General features: G+C 39.2%; 1 protein-coding gene across 1 annotated transcript in view; it reads left to right on the top strand.

The window, feature by feature from the left end:
• Positions 1-204: 204 nt before the first annotated feature.
• The window catches only part of LOC131935446 (neuropeptide Y receptor type 2-like), a 41,551-nt gene continuing 19,473 nt past the window's right edge, over positions 205-22,282 (top strand). Inside the window, exon 1 of the mRNA XM_059291844.1 lies at positions 205-382. Coding sequence (XP_059147827.1) covers positions 205-382 — 178 coding nt within the window. The remainder of the gene's footprint in view (positions 383-22,282) is intronic.

Here is a 22,282-nt window from a genome sequence, read left to right on the forward strand (position 1 = left end):
CAAGGGGTTAGTGTATCATTGAGTGTCACGGCTCCAGGCACATGGGAGTCATAAAAAATATGGGGTATTATGGTAAAATATCTTCTAAATTATAACTTATCAGAATGTATATATATATATATATATATATATATATATATATAGTATATAATTCCACAGAATTTAACAAGTAGGAGAAAATCCGAGTGAGGATTAGTATAAAGAATGTCAAAGGGGGACAACCCGTTCTACAACATCACGAGATTCCATTTCGGCGATGAGTTGTCGGACTACATGCCCCACCCGCCCATCCACCTGCTGGCCATCTGCACCATCCTGTACGTGGTCATCTTCCTGTTGGGGCTCATCGGGAACGTGGCGGTCATCCTGGTTGTCCTTCAATGTAGGTCAGTCTACCTGTTGTCCTTCAATGTAGGTCAGTCTACCTGTTGTCCTTCAATGTAGGTCAATCTACCTGGTTTCCTTCAATGTAGGTCAGTCCACCTGTTGTCCTTCAATGTAGGTCAGTCTACCTGTTGTCCTTCAATGTAGGTCAGTCTACCTGTTGTCCTTCAATGTAGGTCAGTCTACCTGTTGTCCTTCAATGTAGGTCAGTCTACTTGTTGTCCTTCAATGTAGGTCAGTCTACCTGTTGTCCTCCAATGTAGGTCAGTGTACCTGGTTTCCTTCAATGTAGGTCAGTGTACCTGTTGTTCTTCAATGTAGGTCAGTCTACTTGTTGTCCTTCAATGTAGGTCAGTCTACCTGTTGTCCTTCAATGTAGGTCAGTGTACCTGTTGTCCTTCAATGTAGGTCAGTCTACTTGTTGTCCTTCAATGTAGGTCAGTCTACCTGTTGTCCTCCAATGTAGGTCAGTGTACCTGTTGTCCTTCAATGTAGGTCAGTCTACTTGTTGTCCTTCAATGTAGGTCAGTCTACCTGTTGTGGTCTTGTGATCGGATCCCAGTTTCCCGTTGTCCTACAATGTTGGTCAGTCCACCTGTTTTTCTTCAATGTAGGTCAGTCTACCTGTTGTTCTCCTAGCTCTACCTTGCCACGTTGTGCTGTTACCTGAGTCACTTCTGCATTGTTTGTTTTATAGGACACATGCCGTGACTGCCGACTTATGACTGACAGCAGTGGTAGCAAAAGTTTGTATGCCTGGCCCGTATTAAGAGCCTTCCATGTAACATTATATGTAACTCATTTCTCGCCTATACATGACCAACTTTGTAATGGGTTTCTACTGCAACAATTTGTTGATCTTTTTGTTTTTGTGTGTGTTGGAAATTATATTTGGCCAGTGATACAACATTTAATCATTACTTGCACTTATTTCTGTTTGCTTTGACAACGTTTCAAGTATCTCCCACTTTATTTAACTACATATGAAATATTTCCCACTTTATTTAACTACATATGAAATATTTCCCACTTTATTTAACCACATATGAAATATTTCCCACTTTGTTTGACCACATCTCAAATATTTCCCACGTCACAATCTGCACACATCTAAAATAATTAGCCCCACCACCATATACGAAGCTGACCGAACCATTTTTACCCTCTAATAACCTCCAATACACATATATAGCTTCCAATTTGAAAAAAAAAAATCCGATTGATCAAGATTCAACAAATTCACATCTTCTTTATTTTTCCATCGCCGAAATCCTCCAATCAACCGCAGGCTTGAACTTATTGGCCAAGATTACGCCCGTCTTTGAAGGACGTTTGCCTTGAACTTGCTTGGGTTACTTCCGGTTTTGAGCGCGGTTTGCGCACTAGATTGGCATGGGAGAGGTTAAACCGAGTGTTTACGTGTTGGGAATCTGGGTAGAGAAATATTGCAAACGAGAGGTGGCTGGTTCTTCAAGACACCAAAAATAACCAGGTGATTTGGTGTATTCATCAAGGCATTTTGGTTTTTTAATAATAGATGTGTGATGACGCTAGTTTAGGTTAGAAGTCAAGTAGATGGTAGAAACAGACTATAGCTTAGTTAGTTAAACAGACCAATGGAAAAGCGGGAGCTGACTGGTCACGTGGCACGGTCAGCTGACCACTGAAGCGTGGGTAGAGAGCAGACGGTGATCGTGCGGTAGAGACGGTCGGATATATGTAGAGCTAGGGAACAGTTAGACAGTATATAGTATGTACTAGTTAGATAGAGGTAAGAAGTTGATTGTGTAAAATAAAGAACATTAAATCTTGAATCGGACTTGTGTGTGGTGATTTCACAAAACTATCAATTTCGCACCCCACCCCATATCTATATATAGTTATTCCTGTCTGTGAAAAAGCGCCCCCCCCCCACCCCCAGTTGAAAAGGTTTGTGGCGCTTCTTACCAGTTACAATCCTGAAACAATTTCTATTTCGTAGTCACAAAGTTGCTAAATCAGTGTGTGAAGCCTTGTACTCGTTTATTTTTCGTAGCTTTGACAGTGTATAATTCGATACTTCAGCTTAAAAATGAGCTTTCAAATTAATTTCTCTACACCTTTTGGCGCCCCCTTAAGGTCGGCGCCTGGGGCTGCCGCCCCACCCGCCCTCCCATAGCTACGCCTCTGAGCCGCTAACATCGCTAAAATTGGCCGTGTCAGCTAAACATTGAAGGGTAATTTATTTTGCCGGAACTTTTGGAGTCTCGTGATTTCTAACCAATGAAAACACAGGACAGTAATTTATTAACAGCGCGGTAAAACTTGCAGACGGAAAGGGGAAATGGAAGTTGTCAGCCTCTCATCTCCGTCTCCTCACCTGTTAATTACAAACACTAATTACAAATAGAATCAATCACGTCTGATCGATACAATTCTGCGTCTGTTTTATATGAAATATATCGTATGTCTTCTGTGATTCGTTTTCTGTGGTACATATCTCAAATATTCAAACTTTTGTTTCATGTGAAACATATTATAACGTCTTCTTCATCTAATACGTATGGCGCCTGCTTCCCTAGATACATATAACGTCTGCTACTTTTAATAAATATAACGTCTGCTACTTTTAATACATATAACGTCTGCTACTTTTAATACATACGAGCCGACCCGCGGCGTAGCATACGCCGCTATTTAGTTGTTTTATTTCCTAATTTGCAGTAATGCATAATTTGTGAATTCGAAACTACCAACACTGCGAATGAAAATATTTTGCTTTCAAACACTATCAGTGGCTAGTGAAGGACGATTATCCTCACCAGACTAGTGGGGGTGGTGGTCATAGCGATATGGTCTGTTGCGCATGCCTGGAGAGCGAGGGAGGGGGCTTGAGGAGGGTTAGAGAGTCAACGTGAGTGGTGGCGACGTAGAGAATTATATAATACGAGCCGACCCGCTGCGTATCATACGCCGCTATTTAGTTGTTTTATTTTCTACTTTTCAGTAATTCATAATTTGTGAATTCGACAGTACCAATGCTGCCACTGAAAATATTTGCTTTAAAACACTAACCCCCCCCCCTTTACCCTAACCCCGAACCTACACCCCCCCCCCCCCGTGAAAGCAGCCCCCTCTTAGTTATTTCTTCGTTACCTCCTGTAAGTTTAAAATCGAACTAAATTATCTGCCCCTAAAAGAAACCCGGCTCTACGGCTCTACGATTTGTAAACATTTAGCTTTGTAAACATTTAGCGTGACCACAACTCACCAGACAATGTGGGGGTGGGGTGGGGGTGGTAGTGATAGTGATAGTGATAGAGAGAAAGAGAGAGGACTGCAAGGAGGCGCTTGCAGCTTGTTTTCTAACGGCTCCCAGAAGATAATTATATATATATATAGATATAGATGTTAACGTTTCTACTTTTAATACAAATAACGTCTGCTTCCTATGATACATATAACGTCCAGTGATACATACATCGTCTGCTGGGTGTGGTACATATAACGTTTGTTTATATTTTGTATAAACAACACCTACGTCCTGTTTGCAATCTCCGCCATTCAGAAAATGTACCTGACGCCAATTAAAACCTTAAAATCAGACAATGTTTACTGGTTTTGTTTACACATGGTTATAATTTAATGTACAGTATTTGATAACAAAAAATTTACGGCGCTGTTGTTTAAAAAAGTGTATATTACACGTAATTGGGGATAATAAGTAATTTGTATAGATAGTTGAGATACGAGCAGCATATCCAAGCAGTGGCGTCGCTAGGTCGGGTGTCACCCGGTGCGGCACCTCATTTTGTCACCCCCCCCCACCAAAGAAAAAGTATAGGATATATACATATAAGTCAACATAAGCCTATATATAGTTGTAAATGGTGTCACGTAGTCCCCCCCCCCTACCATTTTGCCTAATGGCGTGAATTTGTGCACAAATTATTTTAATCCAGCTACAATTCAAGTAGAAAAAAAATAAACGTTTTCATAACAAATTATAAGATGTGGTTTCACGTACTTTTTAACTCTAATTAATCATGTATTGAACTGGAAAAAACACGTTTTTAAAAAATACATTTTGCAATATTTTGTCTTGGTGTCACCCCCTCCCCTGCACGGTGTCACCCGGTACTGTCCGCACCCCCCGCCTCCGCCTCGCGACGCCTCTGTATCCAAGTATAACACTCTAAAAATATTGGTTTACCAATTTCATACATTGCATTCATTTTTTTTTTAAATTCTTTTTTTCGTTCAGCTTTTTCAGCGTTTATTTGAATATCTTATTTCGTTTCTTAATCTTCAGATTCAATTTTTGTCATGCTGTTTCTGACAAATAAATTGGCTTCCGGTGCTATGCTATTTTTAAACAGCTAATAGAGTAATGCCCCCATTTGCTGGATAAATGAACACTGCCTGATTAGCTTGTTGGCTAATGAACTCACTGAATAAAGGCCATACGAATTTAGTTTATATTTTTCTGATAGATATTTCCATTCTCTATTGACATGCGTTATGTTCTCCTAATATTTCATATCGCCTCCAACAGGCTGTTAGATGTGTTTAATTATGACCCCAACAGGCTGTTAGATGTGTTTAATTATGACCCTATCAGGCCCTGTTAAATGTGTTTAATTATGACCCCAACAATGACCTGTTAGATGTGCTTAATGCAGACTCCAGCAGGCTGTGTTAAATGTGTTTAAAGCTGACCCCAGCAGGCTGTGTTAAATGTGTTTAAAGCTGACCCCCATCACACGGATATTGCTGGACCTAATTATGTGATTCAATGAGGGGGGACAAGATCAACATCTCTCGACACAAAAATCAATGCTTAATTTCTGTTTGTAATTGACTTATCTCACGAGCCGTATGTATTTGATAGGCCGCCTGGCATTCTGTTCTAAGGACTCATTGATGCCGCTATTTAATGGACGGACTCAATGATGCTGAGATTCTATGGACGGTCTGTTTTAATGCCGTGATTCTGTCGAAAGACTCAATGATGCTGTTATTTAATGGACGGTGTGAGGAATTTAAAGGGTTTGATACGTCGGTGCTCGAACTAATGAACGTTTTTATATAAATATCTTCTTCAACTAAAAATATGTTTTAAAGTACACATGTGATCTATATGTAACGAGTCTATTTGCCTGTAGTGCCAAATGTTAACGAGTCTAACCACTCATTCTATACAACATCGACCACAGTATAGATACTCGAAGATGCAGGTTCACTATTGATCCTTTTATTACATGAATCAAAGAAATGTTTCACAATAATATAATGAATCAAAAGAAATGCTTCACAATAATAGTCGGAATCAACTGACCCCCAACAGTCCTCACTAGTCTTCACATAACTGAATGCACATGTCTATCGTCCTTATTAACACAATACGGCTAACCCGTTCAATAACCAACTTGATACTGCCACAGACTGATCCTCACTGATCATCTGTCCATCTCTGATCTGTCTATCTCAGCCGTCGCCTTCCTATATATCCCCTCGTATTCGTAATCGGATTCGTAATCGTAATCGTAATCGTAATCGATTCTAATCGTTGCATCAGAATGTTAATTACGCCGCTTCTGTCGTACAGTCCGATTTAATAAGCCATCTGCATCCTGTCACATCAAAGTTGACAGACCGTATTGCGTTCTTATCGTATCGCTTCCCAAGATACTACGCCTTGGCTTTCTGATCGTTATCAGCCAACACCTGTGTTATTGCATCAGTCGTGTCAAAGTTGACAGCGCCGTACTGCGTTCCTATGTCTCTGGTAACTTCCCCTAGTTACATCCACCCCTGCCTTTTTTTGTGTGTTATCAACCACAAACAACGCTTGGCAGGTGCAGTCCTTCAAAGTCAATCGCACCACCGTAAAAAAAAATTTATTGTTCCATTCACTGTCAATGTCGTCACATTCGTAAAAGATTGACAGTTATCCCTATTTCACATATCAAATGTGTCTACCTCATATTCCTCAGACACAAAGCAGTTCTAGAATTCACATCCACCTTTTTTCGTTTGGTGACTTCACCAGTTCACTTTTATAACTTTTTGAACAGTCTGTTCTCATACCAGCGCGACCATGAAAAAATTGATGGTTGCTGACGAAAAATTTCGTATTCTTTCTGTTTCTCAAACTTCTCCGCGGACCACTTATCTGCTGTTCTACTGTGTCTCTGCTTCTGGGAGGACCGGGATCCTCCTTGTTGCCGTTATCCTCCCCTTGTGTATCGCTGTTGCGCTGTTGATGGTGACATGGTTCCGGGATGGGTATGTGAATTTCCGTTATAGTTTCCGGTTCCCTAATTGTCTTAGGTTTCCTTGTGTGTAACTGCTCTTCTTGACTATGACAATATTTCTTTAATTGAGCAATATTCGCCCACCGATCCGGTTTGGTGTGATCGATGGGTCTTATCTTAAAGGGGCCACCTGCTACTTTAGGCATCTCCACGACTTGCCATATCTCCTGTCCCCAGAGGTCGTGGATTTTGTTTCTGCCTAACGGGTGGCTACGCAGTAATACCCTGTCGTTCAGTTTGAGTGGCGGGTCCTTTGTCTGTACCGGCGGTTCCCTTCGCCGTGCTTCATGTTCTAGTCTTTCCTGTACTACCCTGTACATTTCTCTAATTCGTCTCATATGTTCATTCACATATTCTAGTGCGGTGTATGAGCCAGTCATACTTTCCTTTTTCCCTAGGAACAAGTCAAGGGGGAGTCGAGCCTCCCGTCCGAACAGTAACATGTGTGGCGAAAAGCCGGTTGTGGCATGGGGGGTGCAGTTGTATAGATATACCAACTCTGGGAGAAAATCAGGCCAACGTTTTTTCTGTTCAGGTTCTAGCGTACGCAGCAAATCATGCATGCTGCGGTTGAACCGCTCGCACTGTCCGTTTCCTTTCGGATTAAATGTGGTTGTTCTAGATTTGTTGATCCCGTAGTGGCTGCACAGTTGGTTAATTACTTCTGACTCGAAGGCCCTTCCTTGGTCAGAGTGTAATTGTCTTGGTATGCCATATTTGATGAACCAATGTTCTATTAAGACCTTTGCCACTGTTTTGGCCGTCTGATCTCGTGTGGGCACCGCAACAGTCCATTTGGTGAATACATCAGTCATTACCAACACATGTTCCGTCCCATCCGATGATTGCTCCAACGACGTAAAGTCCATAGCCACAATCTCTAGTGGTTTTGTCGCCAGTAAGTGTCCTGATGGCTGTCTCATTTTGACAACTGGCATTTACGCATGCTGACACCTCACACAAGCCTCACAATGGCGTTTGACCTCCATTTCCATATTGGGCCAGTAACACCTCCGTCGTAGTATTTTGTGCGTCCTGTCCTGACCCTGGTGTCCTGCCCTGTCATGTGCCAACCTTAGCACTTCTTCTCGTAATTGTCCAGGCACCACCACCTGGTGTATTGTCCCATCAATTTGGTCATGAATTCTCCGCATGAGAACACCATCCTTTATACTGAGACGGTCCCACTGACTCAGTATTTTCTTTGTTTCTCGACCAAATTGTTCTCTTTCCCTTCTTCCTGGGAATTTTTGTTCCTGGACGTATTTCAATAGCGGCTGTAAGCCACTATCCGTTCTCTGGGCATCTCTTATCTCTTTATTGTTAAGGCAATTAAAATCACTAATGTCCATATGACGGGGCTCTGTGGATCTGTGCTCCACCACAGTCTGCCCGTTTTGCATCACCTCTACTTCTTCAATAGAAATGTGCAAGACTTCTACTTCTTTTTCTTCATCTGCTATAAGAAGTGTATTATTTTCAACCTTTTTCATTAGTTCTAATACTTGCTTTTCTAACTGTTGATTCAATAGCCTTTCTTTTTCTATCATTTCTTCTAGTTTGCCAACACTGTTCTGTTGTCTCATGTTTTTATTTTCTTCTTCAGCTAACAGACACTTTAAAGATGAACATTTCTCCTGTGCTTTTAATTTGCATGAACTTTCCCTATCCAGTTTCATGGTTAACATTGAGATCTCATTCTTAAGTTTACCAATTTCTTTCTTATCATAATTTTTCTCTGCCAACAAATTGTTCACTTGAAACTTTTCAACATCCAAGTTCATTTCACAGTTCATTTTTTCTATTATTAACAAGTCTTTTGAATTCTTAAGTTCTTCCACCAAGGCTATAGTATCTGTTAGCTTAGTTTCACAATTCTGAAGTTCAGAACGCTTCAAATCTAATTTTCCTTGTGTAATTTGAAGTTCTTTTTCAATATCTGATAATTTCTCTTCAAGTCCTGTTTGAGACTCTTTCATTGTTTGTCCCATTTTGTTTCTTAAGCCATAACCTCGCCACTCTGTAGCCTTGTCTTGCCTTACAGAGGGCGATCGTTTCACCGGACAGTACCGTGCCACATGTCCGGGTTGAGAGCAGGACAGGCCGATTGGTCGACCGTCAGCCGTCCACCGGAGCGATGGACCAGCAGGTCGCGGCTGTCCAACCTGACTATGTTTTGTCCCGTTTTTGCCCTGATTCTCTGCTGTTGACCTGCTTTCTAACCTCTCCAATTGTTGGTCAACCTTATCCAGGTGGGCCAACAGTTGAGCCATCATGGTTTCCATCGTGCCGGTCCCTGTGGGTGGGGATTGTTTCTGTTCCGGCACCGAGACTTTGTCTACCGGACAGTTCGATTGGTCCTCATCCTCGGACCTGCGGATCGCTGAGTTCCTGACCTGAAGGAAGGTCAACTGTGGGTCTTTGTAGACCTCTTCTTTCAAATATCTTCTTGCCATAGGGGTCGCCAGCCCCTCGATGAAATGGTCCCTCAGCAGGCGCGCATCCATGTCGGGTATTTTGCCTTTTACAGCTTCAAAGGCCCCGTTCATTCGGTGTGAATACTCCATCACACTCTCCGCCATTCTCTGCTTTAAGCCTACGAACCCCGATAGCAGTTGCGATCCCGACCGTCTCTCCCCAAAGGTCTCCATAATTAGATCCAGCACCTTATCTGGATCTGATTGGATGGTTTTATCGTGGCATTTGACCTCTGCCCTAACCGTCTCCCCTATACTGCCCATCAGCAGTCTTAATCTTTCCTCTGGTGACATGTATCTCGAGGCCCAGGCAGCCCTGACCTCTTCACTGAACCTGTTGGTTAAGGTTGGATCACCGTCCCCGTAAAATTTGTTGATGTGGGACTCACTGGGCAGGACCACAATATGGATCGGCTTTTTGTCCAAATTTTGTCCTGGTCCCTCTGGAGGCAAAGGGTCATCCTCACCGTTGCCTATCTCTGGGCTATCTTTATCTGGCTCAGATTGTTGGGCCAGCAGGAGTTTTTGTTCTTTTCTGATATTTAAAATACCACTCCTGCGTCTGTCATTCACATTAAGGAAAAATGTTGCAGCTATGCAGCAGATAGTGTTGCCCAACAGGGAGATCATGACACATTTCCAGTGTCTAAGAGTTCCATCTATATCTTGGTTGTCATCTTTGCCTAGTATTTGTCCCACAACCAAGTTGGAGATACCAATGCCAATTATCTGGATGCTGGTGGTCAGCCCCATAGCTGTCCCCAGGGTGGCTGGTGCTACAACTAGGGGTATACTGAGCCACATGCTTGCAGCAGCAAAAGAGCATGTGACACCAAGCCAGAATGATAATGAAAGGTGTCTCATCTCTGTTCTTTTCAATTTCCTCAATTCTGATTTCAGTCTTCCCTTTTATTTATTTCCTTCAAATAAAAAAGACCTTTCTTACCGTGTGTGTATGAAAAAATTTTCCTCGTTCCTCAATTTTCACTGTTCCTGAATGTCCGAATTCACACACACACTAAACACAGTTATGAACTAGGTTGACTATGGGTGCTTAAAGCGGCTGGTCTAATTGGATTCCTCTGCCGACGACGCCAAATGTAACGAGTCTATTTGCCTGTAGTGCCAAATGTTAACGAGTCTAACCACTCATTCTATACAACATCGACCACAGTATAGATACTCGAAGATGCAGGTTCACTATTGATCCTTTTATTACATGAATCAAAGAAATGTTTCACAATAATATAATGAATCAAAAGAAATGCTTCACAATAATAGTCGGAATCAACTGACCCCCAACAGTCCTCACTAGTCTTCACATAACTGAATGCACATGTCTATCGTCCTTATTAACACAATACGGCTAACCCGTTCAATAACCAACTTGATACTGCCACAGACTGATCCTCACTGATCATCTGTCCATCTCTGATCTGTCTATCTCAGCCGTCGCCTTCCTATATATCCCCTCGTATTCGTAATCGGATTCGTAATCGTAATCGTAATCGTAATCGATTCTAATCGTTGCATCAGAATGTTAATTACGCCGCTTCTGTCGTACAGTCCGATTTAATAAGCCATCTGCATCCTGTCACATCAAAGTTGACAGACCGTATTGCGTTCTTATCGTATCGCTTCCCAAGATACTACGCCTTGGCTTTCTGATCGTTATCAGCCAACACCTGTGTTATTGCATCAGTCGTGTCAAAGTTGACAGCGCCGTACTGCGTTCCTATGTCTCTGGTAACTTCCCCTAGTTACATATATATAGATGTAACCCACACACTGAGCTGATGAAAAATAGGATTTACGGGATTTAATGTGAGGGGATATGCAGGATGGGTAGGAAAGATTTTATCATAGGGAAGGGGTGGTCAGTGGGGTACAATCAGGCACCAATATGGTAGAAACAGAGGGAGAAGTAGGAGGGTTGGTCTCAACTAGGGTAAGGAAGGTCCGAAGATGGAAACTTTGATCAAACAAGGTGAAATAGTATGGGGTTTTGTGTTGGATTGTTAGGTGGAATCGGGGGGCGGGGTGAAGGGGTAGCAGCTGGCTCAACATGTTGTACACGTGAGACATCAAGGGTGAGGGGGGGGGGGGGTCTGGGCGGCGGGGGGTCTGAGCAGAGGGCTGGGGGGGTCTGGGCAGAGGTCTGGGCGGGGTGGGGGGGGGGGGTTTGGCAGAGGGTCTGGGCGGCGGGGGGAGGGTCTGGGCGGCGGGGGGTCTGAGCAGAGGGCTGGGGGGGGGGTCTGGGCAGAGGTCTGGGCGGGGTGGGGGGGTTTGGCAGAGGGTCTGGGCGGCGGGGGGAGGGTCTGGGCGCGGGGGGCGTCTGGCCAGGGAGTGAAGACAACCATGTAATTGTTTTAAAGATGTATGGAAAGAGTATAGTTGTCTACTTAATACAAGTACAACCAAGGCGTTAAGTAGATGGAATAAAAAAAAGAGAATGGTATGAAGAAAAAAAAATGATGTCTTATTGATGGAAGTAGAACCAAATTATGAAGCAGATGATGGAAGTAGAACCAAATTATGAAGTAGATGATGGAAGTAGAACCAAAGTATGAAGTAGATGATGGAAGTAGAACCAAAGTATGAAGTAGATGACGGAAGTAGAACCAAAGTATGAAGTAGATGATGGAAGTAGAACCAAAGTATGAAGTAGATGATGGAAGTAGAATCAAAGTATGAAGTAGATGAGAGAAGTAGAACCAAAGTATGAAGCAGATGTTGGAAGTATAATCTAAGCATGAAGTAGATGATATAAGTAGACCTAAAGCCTTAAGACAGCATGTAAAAAATAAAAGTAGACTATCTGATGACAGCAGAACTAAAAGCATGAAGTGGATGATCTAAGTAGAAAACAAAGCATAAGGGCAGCATGTAAAGAAGGAGAACACCAAGTTCTAGAAACCGATTTACTCCCTCCTGCCCCCCTCCCCCCTCACCGCCCCGCCCCGCCCCGCCCCCGGCCAAATTACTTGCAGACTCGTGTCAAGTCGGCCTCGAACTAGTCCAAAAAAAAAAGTCTCCACAAAAATGGAAATCACAGGAAGCTATTTTTAGCCCGGAGATAAAAGAGCGACGACAGTACGAAGACGTCACCAGAAGACAGATGAATGTTGTGACGTAATGATGTACGTTTTTTGTCTCGCTAAGCTGAAGGGTTCGGAGATTTGTCAATTAAAAAAAAAAAGCCAATTATATAAAGCGTCCTATTCAAAAAGGGGGAGTGGGGTTGTGGAGGTTGAAGAAAATCAATGGTAATTTTAACACGAGTTAGACTTAATTTTTCGACTAAAATACAATTAGGTTAATTATGTTAATGAAGTGATGGTAGCGTTTTAATTTGGAAGTAGGTTACACTTTTTAAAAAAATACTTAGATAGCGTAAAAAGTTAATTTCAATAACATAGTAATTAAAATGTTTTGATTACTATTAAAACGGTTGTGAACACGCATCAATGTTTTAAATGTCTATAAATAACAAACACCCTTACACACACGCATGCACAAAGCTAGCGCTTATCTCCAGTACAATCATGTAAGAATGTATTCGCTCAGAAACAACATGATGCGTAAGACAGGTGAAGTAGAGTTCATCTGTTTCTTTGACCTAGTCAACTGAAGGGATTGTGTGACCAGCATTAGACACATACTACTTTACCAAACAGGCTCATTGTATGTTGATATTAAAACTCACATATAGTGGAGAGCTCTATCTCTCGAACACGCTGTACCACATTTTTAAAAACTACAATGTGTTGTTACCTTTTTCACCTGGTCCAATATAAGTTACATCGATTAAAAGATTTTTTACAACTATTTCGTGACTAATGATCTCAGACGAAAAACCCGAATCACAATATCCCAGACAAAATATCCCAGACAAAATATCCCAGACAAAATATCCCAGACAAAATATCCCAGACAAAATTTCCCAGACAAAATTTCCAAGACAAAATTTCCCAGACAAAATATCCCAGACAAAATTTCCAAGACAAAATATCCGGACAAAATATCTTAGAAAACAATATCCCAGGACATATATATCAGGGGCAAATAATACAATTTACAAGATATCATGGACACATTTTTTCATGTTAAAAAAAACAACTGTTAACTGAAAAAAATAAACTTCAAAATAAAACATCATTCATTTTACGACATTAAAACACTTATATCATGTTAATAATGAATGAAATGTTGTCAGTAATTATTTTAGTTATTTATTTACAACTTAAGAAATGCGTGTTTGAACTACGCTGCTATTATTACCTTTTCGAACCTGACCGCCCGTAAAGCAAATGAAGTAGAGTTCACCTGTTTCTGTGACCTCGGCAAGAAGGGATAGTGTGGTCATCACTATGCCCAGCCACATGTGAGTCAGGTACCTATTAGAGCTGGGTTGACTCTGACTTTTTACTGACTTGACTTCTGTCAATACAAACCATCAAATGACTACTGTAAAACTTTCTGACAATACAAACCATCAAATGACTACTGTAAAACTTTCTGTCAATACAAACCATCAAGTGACTACCGTAAAACTTCTGACAATACAAACCATCAAATGACTACTGTAAAACTTCTGTCAATACAAACCATCAAATGACTACCGTAAAACTTCTGGCAATACAAACCATCTAGTGACTACCGTAAAACTTATGTCAATACAAACCATCAAATGACTACTGTAAAACTTCTGTCAATACAAACCATCAAATGACTACCGTGAAACCTCCTCCACAGGTCGATGAGGACGTCCATCAACTTATTGTTCCTGAATCTCTGTCTGGCTGACCTATTTGCCCTGGTCATCACCGGCCCGACTATAGTGGTGGACATGTACGCTAAAGAGGCCTGGTACCTAGGCTCATTCATGTGTAAGTACCAGCTTTCTTGTGTGTCCGGTGTGTGTCTAAAGAGGCCTGGTACCTCGGCTCATTCATGTGTAAGTACCAGCTTTCTTGTGTGTCCGGTGTGTGTCTAAAGAGGCCTGGTACCTCGGCTCATTCATGTGTAAGTACCAGCTTTCTTGTGTGTCCAGTGTGTGTCTAAAGAGGCCTGGTACCTAGGCTCATTGATGTGTAAGTACCAGCTTTCTTGTGTGTCCAGTGTGTGTCTAAAGAGGCCTGGTACCTCGGCTCATTCATGTGTAAGTACCAGCTTTCTTGTGTGTCCAGTGTGTGTCTAAAGAGGCCTGGTATCTCGGCTCATTCATGTGTAAGTACCAGCTTTCTTGTGTGTCCAGTGTGTGTCTAAAGAGGCCTGGTATCTCGGCTCATTCATGTGTAAGTACCAGCTTTCTTGTGTGTCCAGTGTGGTGCTAAACCTAGGCTCATTCATGTGTAAGTACCAGCTTTCTTATGTGTCCAGTGTGTGTCTAAAGAGGCCTGGTATCTCGGCTCATTCACGTGTAAGTACCAGCTTTCTTGTGTGTCCAGTGTGTGTCTAAAGAGGCCTGGTACCTCGGCTCATTCATGTGTAAGTACCAGCTTTCTTGTGTGTCCAGTGTGTGTCTAAAGAGGCCTGGTATCTCGGCTCATTCACGTGTAAGTACCAGCTTTCTTGTGTGTCCAGTGTGTGTCTAAAGAGGCCTGGTACCTAGGCTCATTCATGTGTAAGTACCAGCTTTCTTGTGTGTCCGGTGTGTGTCTAAAGAGGCCTGGTACCTAGGCTCATTCATGTGTAAGTACCAGCTTTCTTGTGTGTCCAGTGTGTGTCTAAAGAGGCCTGGTACCTCGGCTCATTCATGTGTAAGTAGCAGCTTTCTTGTGTGTCCAGTGTGTGTCTAAAGAGGCCTGGTACCTCGGCTCATTCATGTGTAAGTACCAGCTTTCTTGTGTGTCCAGTGTGTGTCTAAAGAGGCCTGGTACCTCGGCTCATTCATGTGTAAGTACCAGCTTTCTTGTGTGTCCAGTGTGTGTCTAAAGAGGCCTGGTACCTCGGCTCATTCATGTGTAAGTACCAGCTTTCTTGTGTGTCCAGTGTGTGTCTAAAGAGGCCTGGTACCTCGGCTCATTCATGTGTAAGTACCAGCTTTCTTGTGTGTCCAGTGTGTGTCTAAAGAGGCCTGGTACCTCGGCTCATTCATGTGTAAGTACCAGCTTTCTTGTGTGTTCGGTGTGTGGCTAAGGAGGCCTGGTACCTCGGCTCATTCATGTGTAAGTACCAGCTTTCTTGTGTGTTCGGTGTGTGTCTAAAGAGGCCTGGTACCTAGGCTCATTCATGTGTAAGTACCAGCTTTCTTGTGTGTTCGGTGTGTGGCTAAGGAGGCCATTACTTTTAATTTAGCAGCCCGTGTGCGGCTGTTGTTTAATGTTGCCTTCTTTCTTTTTCTCTCTTCAATAATTTTCATGGTATCTGATAAAATCCATTCCTTCGCTTGTCTTTTGATAGGGCCTAGCACCTCTTCGCTTGTTGATGTTAATATGTTTTTAGTTTTTTCCATATTTCAAATGGAGTTTAAATTCATTGAGATTAGAGGGGTCCTTAAGCAGGCCAGTGTTATATAAAATAGGGTGTGCAACTCCGTTTCTTTTGACTGCTCAGTTTACTGTGCTCCATCCTCAGCTGCGAAGTTAAAAGTTGACATTGTAGCCAGCCATGGCCAGAAATAAAAACGACAGTGGGAAAATAAGCATACTATCTATCCTTCCAAAATTTTCCATGTCACTAAATTGACCCTGGCAATGAGCGTACTCTGCCCATGATTTATCCGCCAGTCCGGTTAAGTTGGGGAGGGGGGAGAGAGGGGGGGGGGAGAGAGGGGTGGGGAGTGAGAGGTGTGTATTTCTGTCTATATTCAGATTGTACAATTTTTAAACCCGAGATTCTCTAATTTATTTTTTTTTAATACCTTTATTTTCCAATTTAAAACAAATGCAGTAACATTCCACGCCGTTTGGGTGGATATTTACAAGATAGTTACATTGGTGTACAGAATATAGTAAATAAATAGCGAAATATGTAAATAAATACAAAAGATACATCGAATTTAATGCTTGTTGGATAGCTGCATTAATTTTTTTTTTAATACTTTTATTAGCAATTAAACAAGTACATCAACATCAAATTTTTAACATAATTTTGAACATCAAATGAAAACGAAAGGTTTTGCAAATGTACATAATGAATATTTACATGATGTCATGTATTTGATTATAACAAAAATTGCTCTAAAAAAACAAATCACATAGTGTTCATTGTAAGAAAATAATACTAATTATCAAACAAAATTTTTACTTCGATAATTGTGTGTTTCAAGCGATTATAGGTTAAAAACATATTAAACTATTATTAAATAATAACTAAAGGAGAAAATAAATAATTTAATATATAAAATAGATTAAATGCTTTATAAATTTATAACAACTATATTTTATTTTAAAATAATATTTTATTAAGATGGAATAATTTTGACTTTTAGGATTATATAAATATGTTGTGTCCCTTGAATATTTTTAAAATTACAAATAGGAAGTAACAAACGTACTAGTTATTAATATTAAATGTTAAAATAATATTATGATATGACTATATATATATATATATATATATATATATATATATATATATATATATACATAGCCTCAATAATTAACTTCATTAAATTCGATATACAAACCTACTAGGTTTAACAATTTAACTTTGCTATTAAGATTCCACATTTATCCCATACGATCTTATAAATACTGGTTTTTGTCGCAGGAGCTCCTAAAGTACATACAGCTTTAAACGTACGCAAAAACAACAAATTATCAATTAATCCATTCAAAACTGCCAGTAATTATCCTTCAAGATAGCGATAAAACATCAGTGTTGGATACAAAAATGTTAACAATTAGGCTGTGTAGGCATGTTAAAAAATTAAAAGTACATTGTTCCTGTTCCTCTTTTTTTTTTTTTTTTTTTTTTTTGATGTCGCGTTGCCAAGCCAGAATAATACGCTATATACGCATTTTAAAAAGTTTTCTGACAATGGAAAATAATTTTTAGAAAAAAGAAGTTTAACAGCTCTACTTATTGCGGAAAAATTGTGGTGTGTAAAAATTTAGCGCAGATGTAAGAGGAAATAAAACATGTTTTACATGATCTGGTCTGTAACTGACCTGGATGAACCATCCATCCTCTAATTTTCAAGTTAGAACAGCCCTCCCCTATAACACAAGTTAGAATAGCCCTCCCCTAGAATACAAGTTAGAACAGCCCCCCACCCCCCCCCCCTCCTAGCCCCCTCACCCACAAAATCACAAGTTAGAACACCCCTTCACTAGAACACGTTAAAACAGTCCTCCCTAGAACACAAGTTAGAACACCCCTTTTCTAGAACACGTTAGAACAGCTTTCCCCTAGAACACGTTAGAACAGCCCTCTTCTAGAACACAAGTTTTTAAAACATCCCTCCCCTACATCACAAGGTTAAACACTCTTTCCCTACATCACAAGTTAGAACAGCCTCCTCTAGTGTAATATTTTGTAACTAGAAATTTATGGTAAAGGCTAGATTTAATTCAATAAAAAACAAATCCACACTGACAGATTTCCACCGAGTAAAAAAAATTACGCAATAATTTTTCTTCAAATAAAAATGGCCTTCGGAAATGAAATGATGTTAAAAAATCATTTTTGCACTTTCAGCCTGCGTTAGTGCGAGCAGTGAATTCGTTAGAAATCCGCTCAGGTTTCAAATGAGTCGGCTTTAGGCAAGCAAATGTACACTGGTACTTGGAGATATGAATTGATTTCGTTCCGTAACTGCTCGTAGTTCATAGAGTTTCATCTAGTTTAGGTCATCATATGGTTGTACAGGTCAAGCTTGTGTTCGACCTGGTTTAGATCCTTTGACCTACATTTACTATAAATGTTTACTATAAATGTTAACTATAAATGTTTACTTTGTTGTTAGTTTAAAATGATCCGGTGTCTTCAGGCTTTAACTAACGCCCGGGTCTAAAATATTTAGTCGTTTGGTACTATCTTGGTTGAAAATGTTTTTAGTGATTTGATTAACAAACGTCTTGGTCTAAAATGTTTTAAGTGATTTAATTAATACATATCTTGGTCTAAATCATGAATGTTTAACTAATATATTGGTCTAAAATGTGATTATTGATTTAAGTAATATATTGGTCTAAAATGTCTTCTTGATTTAACTAATATATTGGTCTAAAATGTTTTAAGTGATTTGATTAATACATATTTTGGTCTAAATCATAGATGTTTAACAAATATATTGGTCTAAAATGTCTTATTGATTAAACTAATAACTTGGTCTAAATATTGTTATTCTTTAACTGCCAGCGTCTAACACGATTTAAATCTTTAACCAATCAACTCAGGCCTACATCGAAAGTGTGGCGGAGCTGAAGTTTGGTTGTCAGCTAAAAATTGATTGGATGAAAGCTTTCAGCAGACGCGAATGCGAGTCTGCATATAAACAAGAAACCTTTTAGCGGCATCCATTGAACCCTGGTAGATCAGGGACAAAAAACTCTTTTATGATGGTCTAAATTTAACGCCGCGTTAATAGCCAAGAGAAAAGTTTTCTATAAACGCATGAAGTAAATGCACTATTCAGCGTAATGTATCTTATAGTTTATATATATATATATACATGTATATATATATATATATATAAATATATATATATATATATATATATATATAAATATATATATATATATATATATGTGTGTGTGTGTGTGTATGTGTATATATATCTATATAAATATATATATATATATATATATATATATATATATATATATATATATATATATATATACATATATATATATATACATATATATATATATATATATATATATATATATATATATATATATATATATATATATATATATATATATATATATATATATACACTATATTGTTGATATGGTAGGGCTGTCAGGGCTGCTTCTTGTTTTCGTTTAGTTTCTGACAAGACATGGGGACAAAGTAAACACCACGTGATCAACTGTTTCTGCTTTAACCGGAAGTATTAACTGTCCCCGCCATTTCAAGATTGCATGCTAGAAAATAATCCAGCTTAAACCGCAACTGTCTGGCCCTGCACTCAATAAATAGGTCTGGAATAAAGTACACATTTTTTTCCATTTGATGTTGAGTTTGAAAATAAATGATACCGTCCTTGATAATGACATCCGTGGCTTTTGTGAGACCTTGAGAGCTCGCCTACTGCGTTGTTTGTTTTGAACGTGACATAGGATTTATCGCATGAACTATTTTTAGCATCATGTCCTTGTCCACTTATGTTTACATGCACAAAATTTGACCCACTGTGGGCCAGATATTTGTAACTGGTAAATAACTGGCTTTTGGAGTCCACGTGTCCGAATATGGTTTTATTTCGTTACACAAGAGACATGAACAAAAAAATACAAATTAAGTTTTACAAAGGAAATTCATTTTTACATTATTAGATTTTAATTATTTTTTAAAAAGAAAGATAGCTTAAAAAACAACATACGCAGAATGTTTATTTAAATATTGGTCAAAGGCCCGCTGTGGTCAAACCCCCTATGGTCAAAGCCCCTATGGTCAAAGCTCCGCTGTGGTCAAACCCCCTATGGTCAAACCCCCTATGGTCAAAGCACATGTGGTCAAAGGTCCGCGCACCATAATTTCGCATTTCAAGTAGATTAAGTAGAGAGAAATTAATTTTATGAGTCCAAGACTCACACCGAGTCAGTAACGGGAGAAAACGTATAGTTTTCAAAATGTATCTTATGACTAGCGAGTCGACGTATAGTTTGCAAACTGTACCTTATAACTTTAGCCAGTCGACTTATATTTTGCAATATGTATCTTCCGACTTCAGAGAGTCCACGTATATTTTGTTTAATGCACTCTATGACTAGCGGTCATCCTATAGTTTGCAATATTTATATTCTGACTTTAGCGAGTACGTATAATTAATTAGCAAAATTTGCTTTTTGACTTTAGATGGTCGATGTATAGTTTGCAAAATGTGCCGTATATTAAGCGAGACGTCGTATAATTTGCAAAATGTAGCTTATGACTATTTGACTTGAGCGATTCTGAATATAGTTTGAAAAATACACGTTATAATATTCAACACTTTACTTCACCCTCCATATTACTTCTTCTTGGCCGAAATATCCTTTAACTTGTACCCAGATTTAACTTGTACCCCAGATTTAACTTTACCCAGATTTAAATTGTACCCAACATTTAACTTTACCCAGATTTAACTTTACCCAGATTTAACTTTACCCAGATTTAACTTGTACCCAGATTTAACTTTACCCAGATTTAACTTGTACCCAGATTTAACTTGTACCCAACATTTAACTTTACCCAGATTTAACTTTACCCAGATTTAACTTTACCCAGATTTAACTTGTACCCAGATTTAACTTGTACCCAACATTTAACTTTACCCAGATTTAACTTTACCCAGATTTAACTTGTACCCCAGATTTAACTTATACCCCAGATTTAACGTGTACCTCAGATTTAACGTGTACCCCAGATAGAATACACGTTTTAACTGAAGCTTTTAACGAAGATCAACAAGAAAATTAGCGATTCCAAAAGTGCTATGTAGTTTATCAATGTCTTTGCTGCGTCGCTTAGATTTAATTTATTGTTAGTTTCCACTTATTACTTTTGATAATTATTTGATTGAAAAAAATTGAATATTTAGGCTGTTTTTTTTTCAGTTTAAATCTTCTGTTGATAGTCTATTCTAGCAAAATTAAATAATCAAGAATGTCACTGAGAATATCCCTCATCTATGGATTATGTCTGTTAATTTAACTTTACTAGCCTAGAGTTCAGCACTTGATATCAGCATATTCTTCAGGAAGAGTAAAATTAAAACTACCTGTAGATCAGTTAATACTAGGACAATTAATATACCTTAATTATCTCACCTGTAAGGTATGTCATGCTGACCTCACCTGTCACCACTGGCCATCATCACTACACCTCTGGATCTAACTAATGTAAGGCTAAGCTGTGGAATTTCTCGGTGTTTTTCTTTTAAAAGCTTTTACTTAGTTCTAACTATCCAGATACTTTCTTTTTTAATGAAAATGCAAAAATATTCATAATTTGTTAAAAAATTACTAATATCAATAATAAAAGGAGAGATAAAAATAAAGCAAATATAAAAAAGTAATAAATAAATAAAATATTTGGCCGTTAATATATTTTTTTGTAAGAGAACTGTTGAGCGACCAAAGTTTTTATTTAAGAAAACAAGGTTTTATTTTTTTATTTATTTTCGGTGCATTTAAAAAGCTTGTTATTATAAAGGTATTTTTTTTTAATTTGTATCCAGTACATGCTGCATTTTCTATTTTCACAGGAAAAGTATGTTTACCTTAGTCGTGTGCCATTAATAACCTCTATAAATTATCGATAAGATTTTGATCCTTTGGCTTAGAAGTCGTGAAGACCGCAATTTATTTGTTAATCTCTGCGCGGGAAAACTTAATTCAAGGATCAAATTATACTCTTCTGCTAACAGCTGTCTTAGTCAGGTTGATATTCTCAATATGTGTCTAGGTGTCTTAGGTTGATATTCTAAATATGTGTCTAGCTGTCTTAGTCAGGTTGATATTCTCAATATCTGTCTTGGACGTGTTTGTACTCTACATCAGCAGCCTTCTAATGTAGCACTGTGCATCTAAATAGCCGCCTCAGGCTGGATTGTTCTCTGAATAGCCGTCTTATGTAGGATTGTTCTCCCAATAGCTGCCTTGTTGGATTGCTCGCTAAATAGACTTTTTAAATTGGATTGTTTTCTCAATACGTAGGATTGTTCTCAAAATAGCTGCCTTAAAATGAATTGTTCTCTTAATAGCCGTCGTAGACTGTATTATACTCTAAAAATATTACTCAAACTGGCCCTGCTTAATTCATTGCTGTCTTTGGTTGGTAGTTAGTTGTGTAAGCATCGTGTGTTCTTCTTCTTCGTTCTTCATTGTTCAACTGGGGGGGGGGGGGAATATCCTCCAACACAGCTGAATAGTAATATGTTGTTACGTTCCGGGTTAGTCTCTGACACAACAACTCTTCGTGACTATGTTCACTACTTTTATTCCGCCAAAAATATATATATTC

The sequence above is a fragment of the Physella acuta genome, unplaced genomic scaffold, assembly GCF_028476545.2.
Source record: "Physella acuta isolate Inbredline_101_S28 unplaced genomic scaffold, ASM2847654v3 ptg000144l, whole genome shotgun sequence".
NCBI classification, from domain to species: Eukaryota; Metazoa; Mollusca; class Gastropoda; family Physidae; genus Physella; species Physella acuta.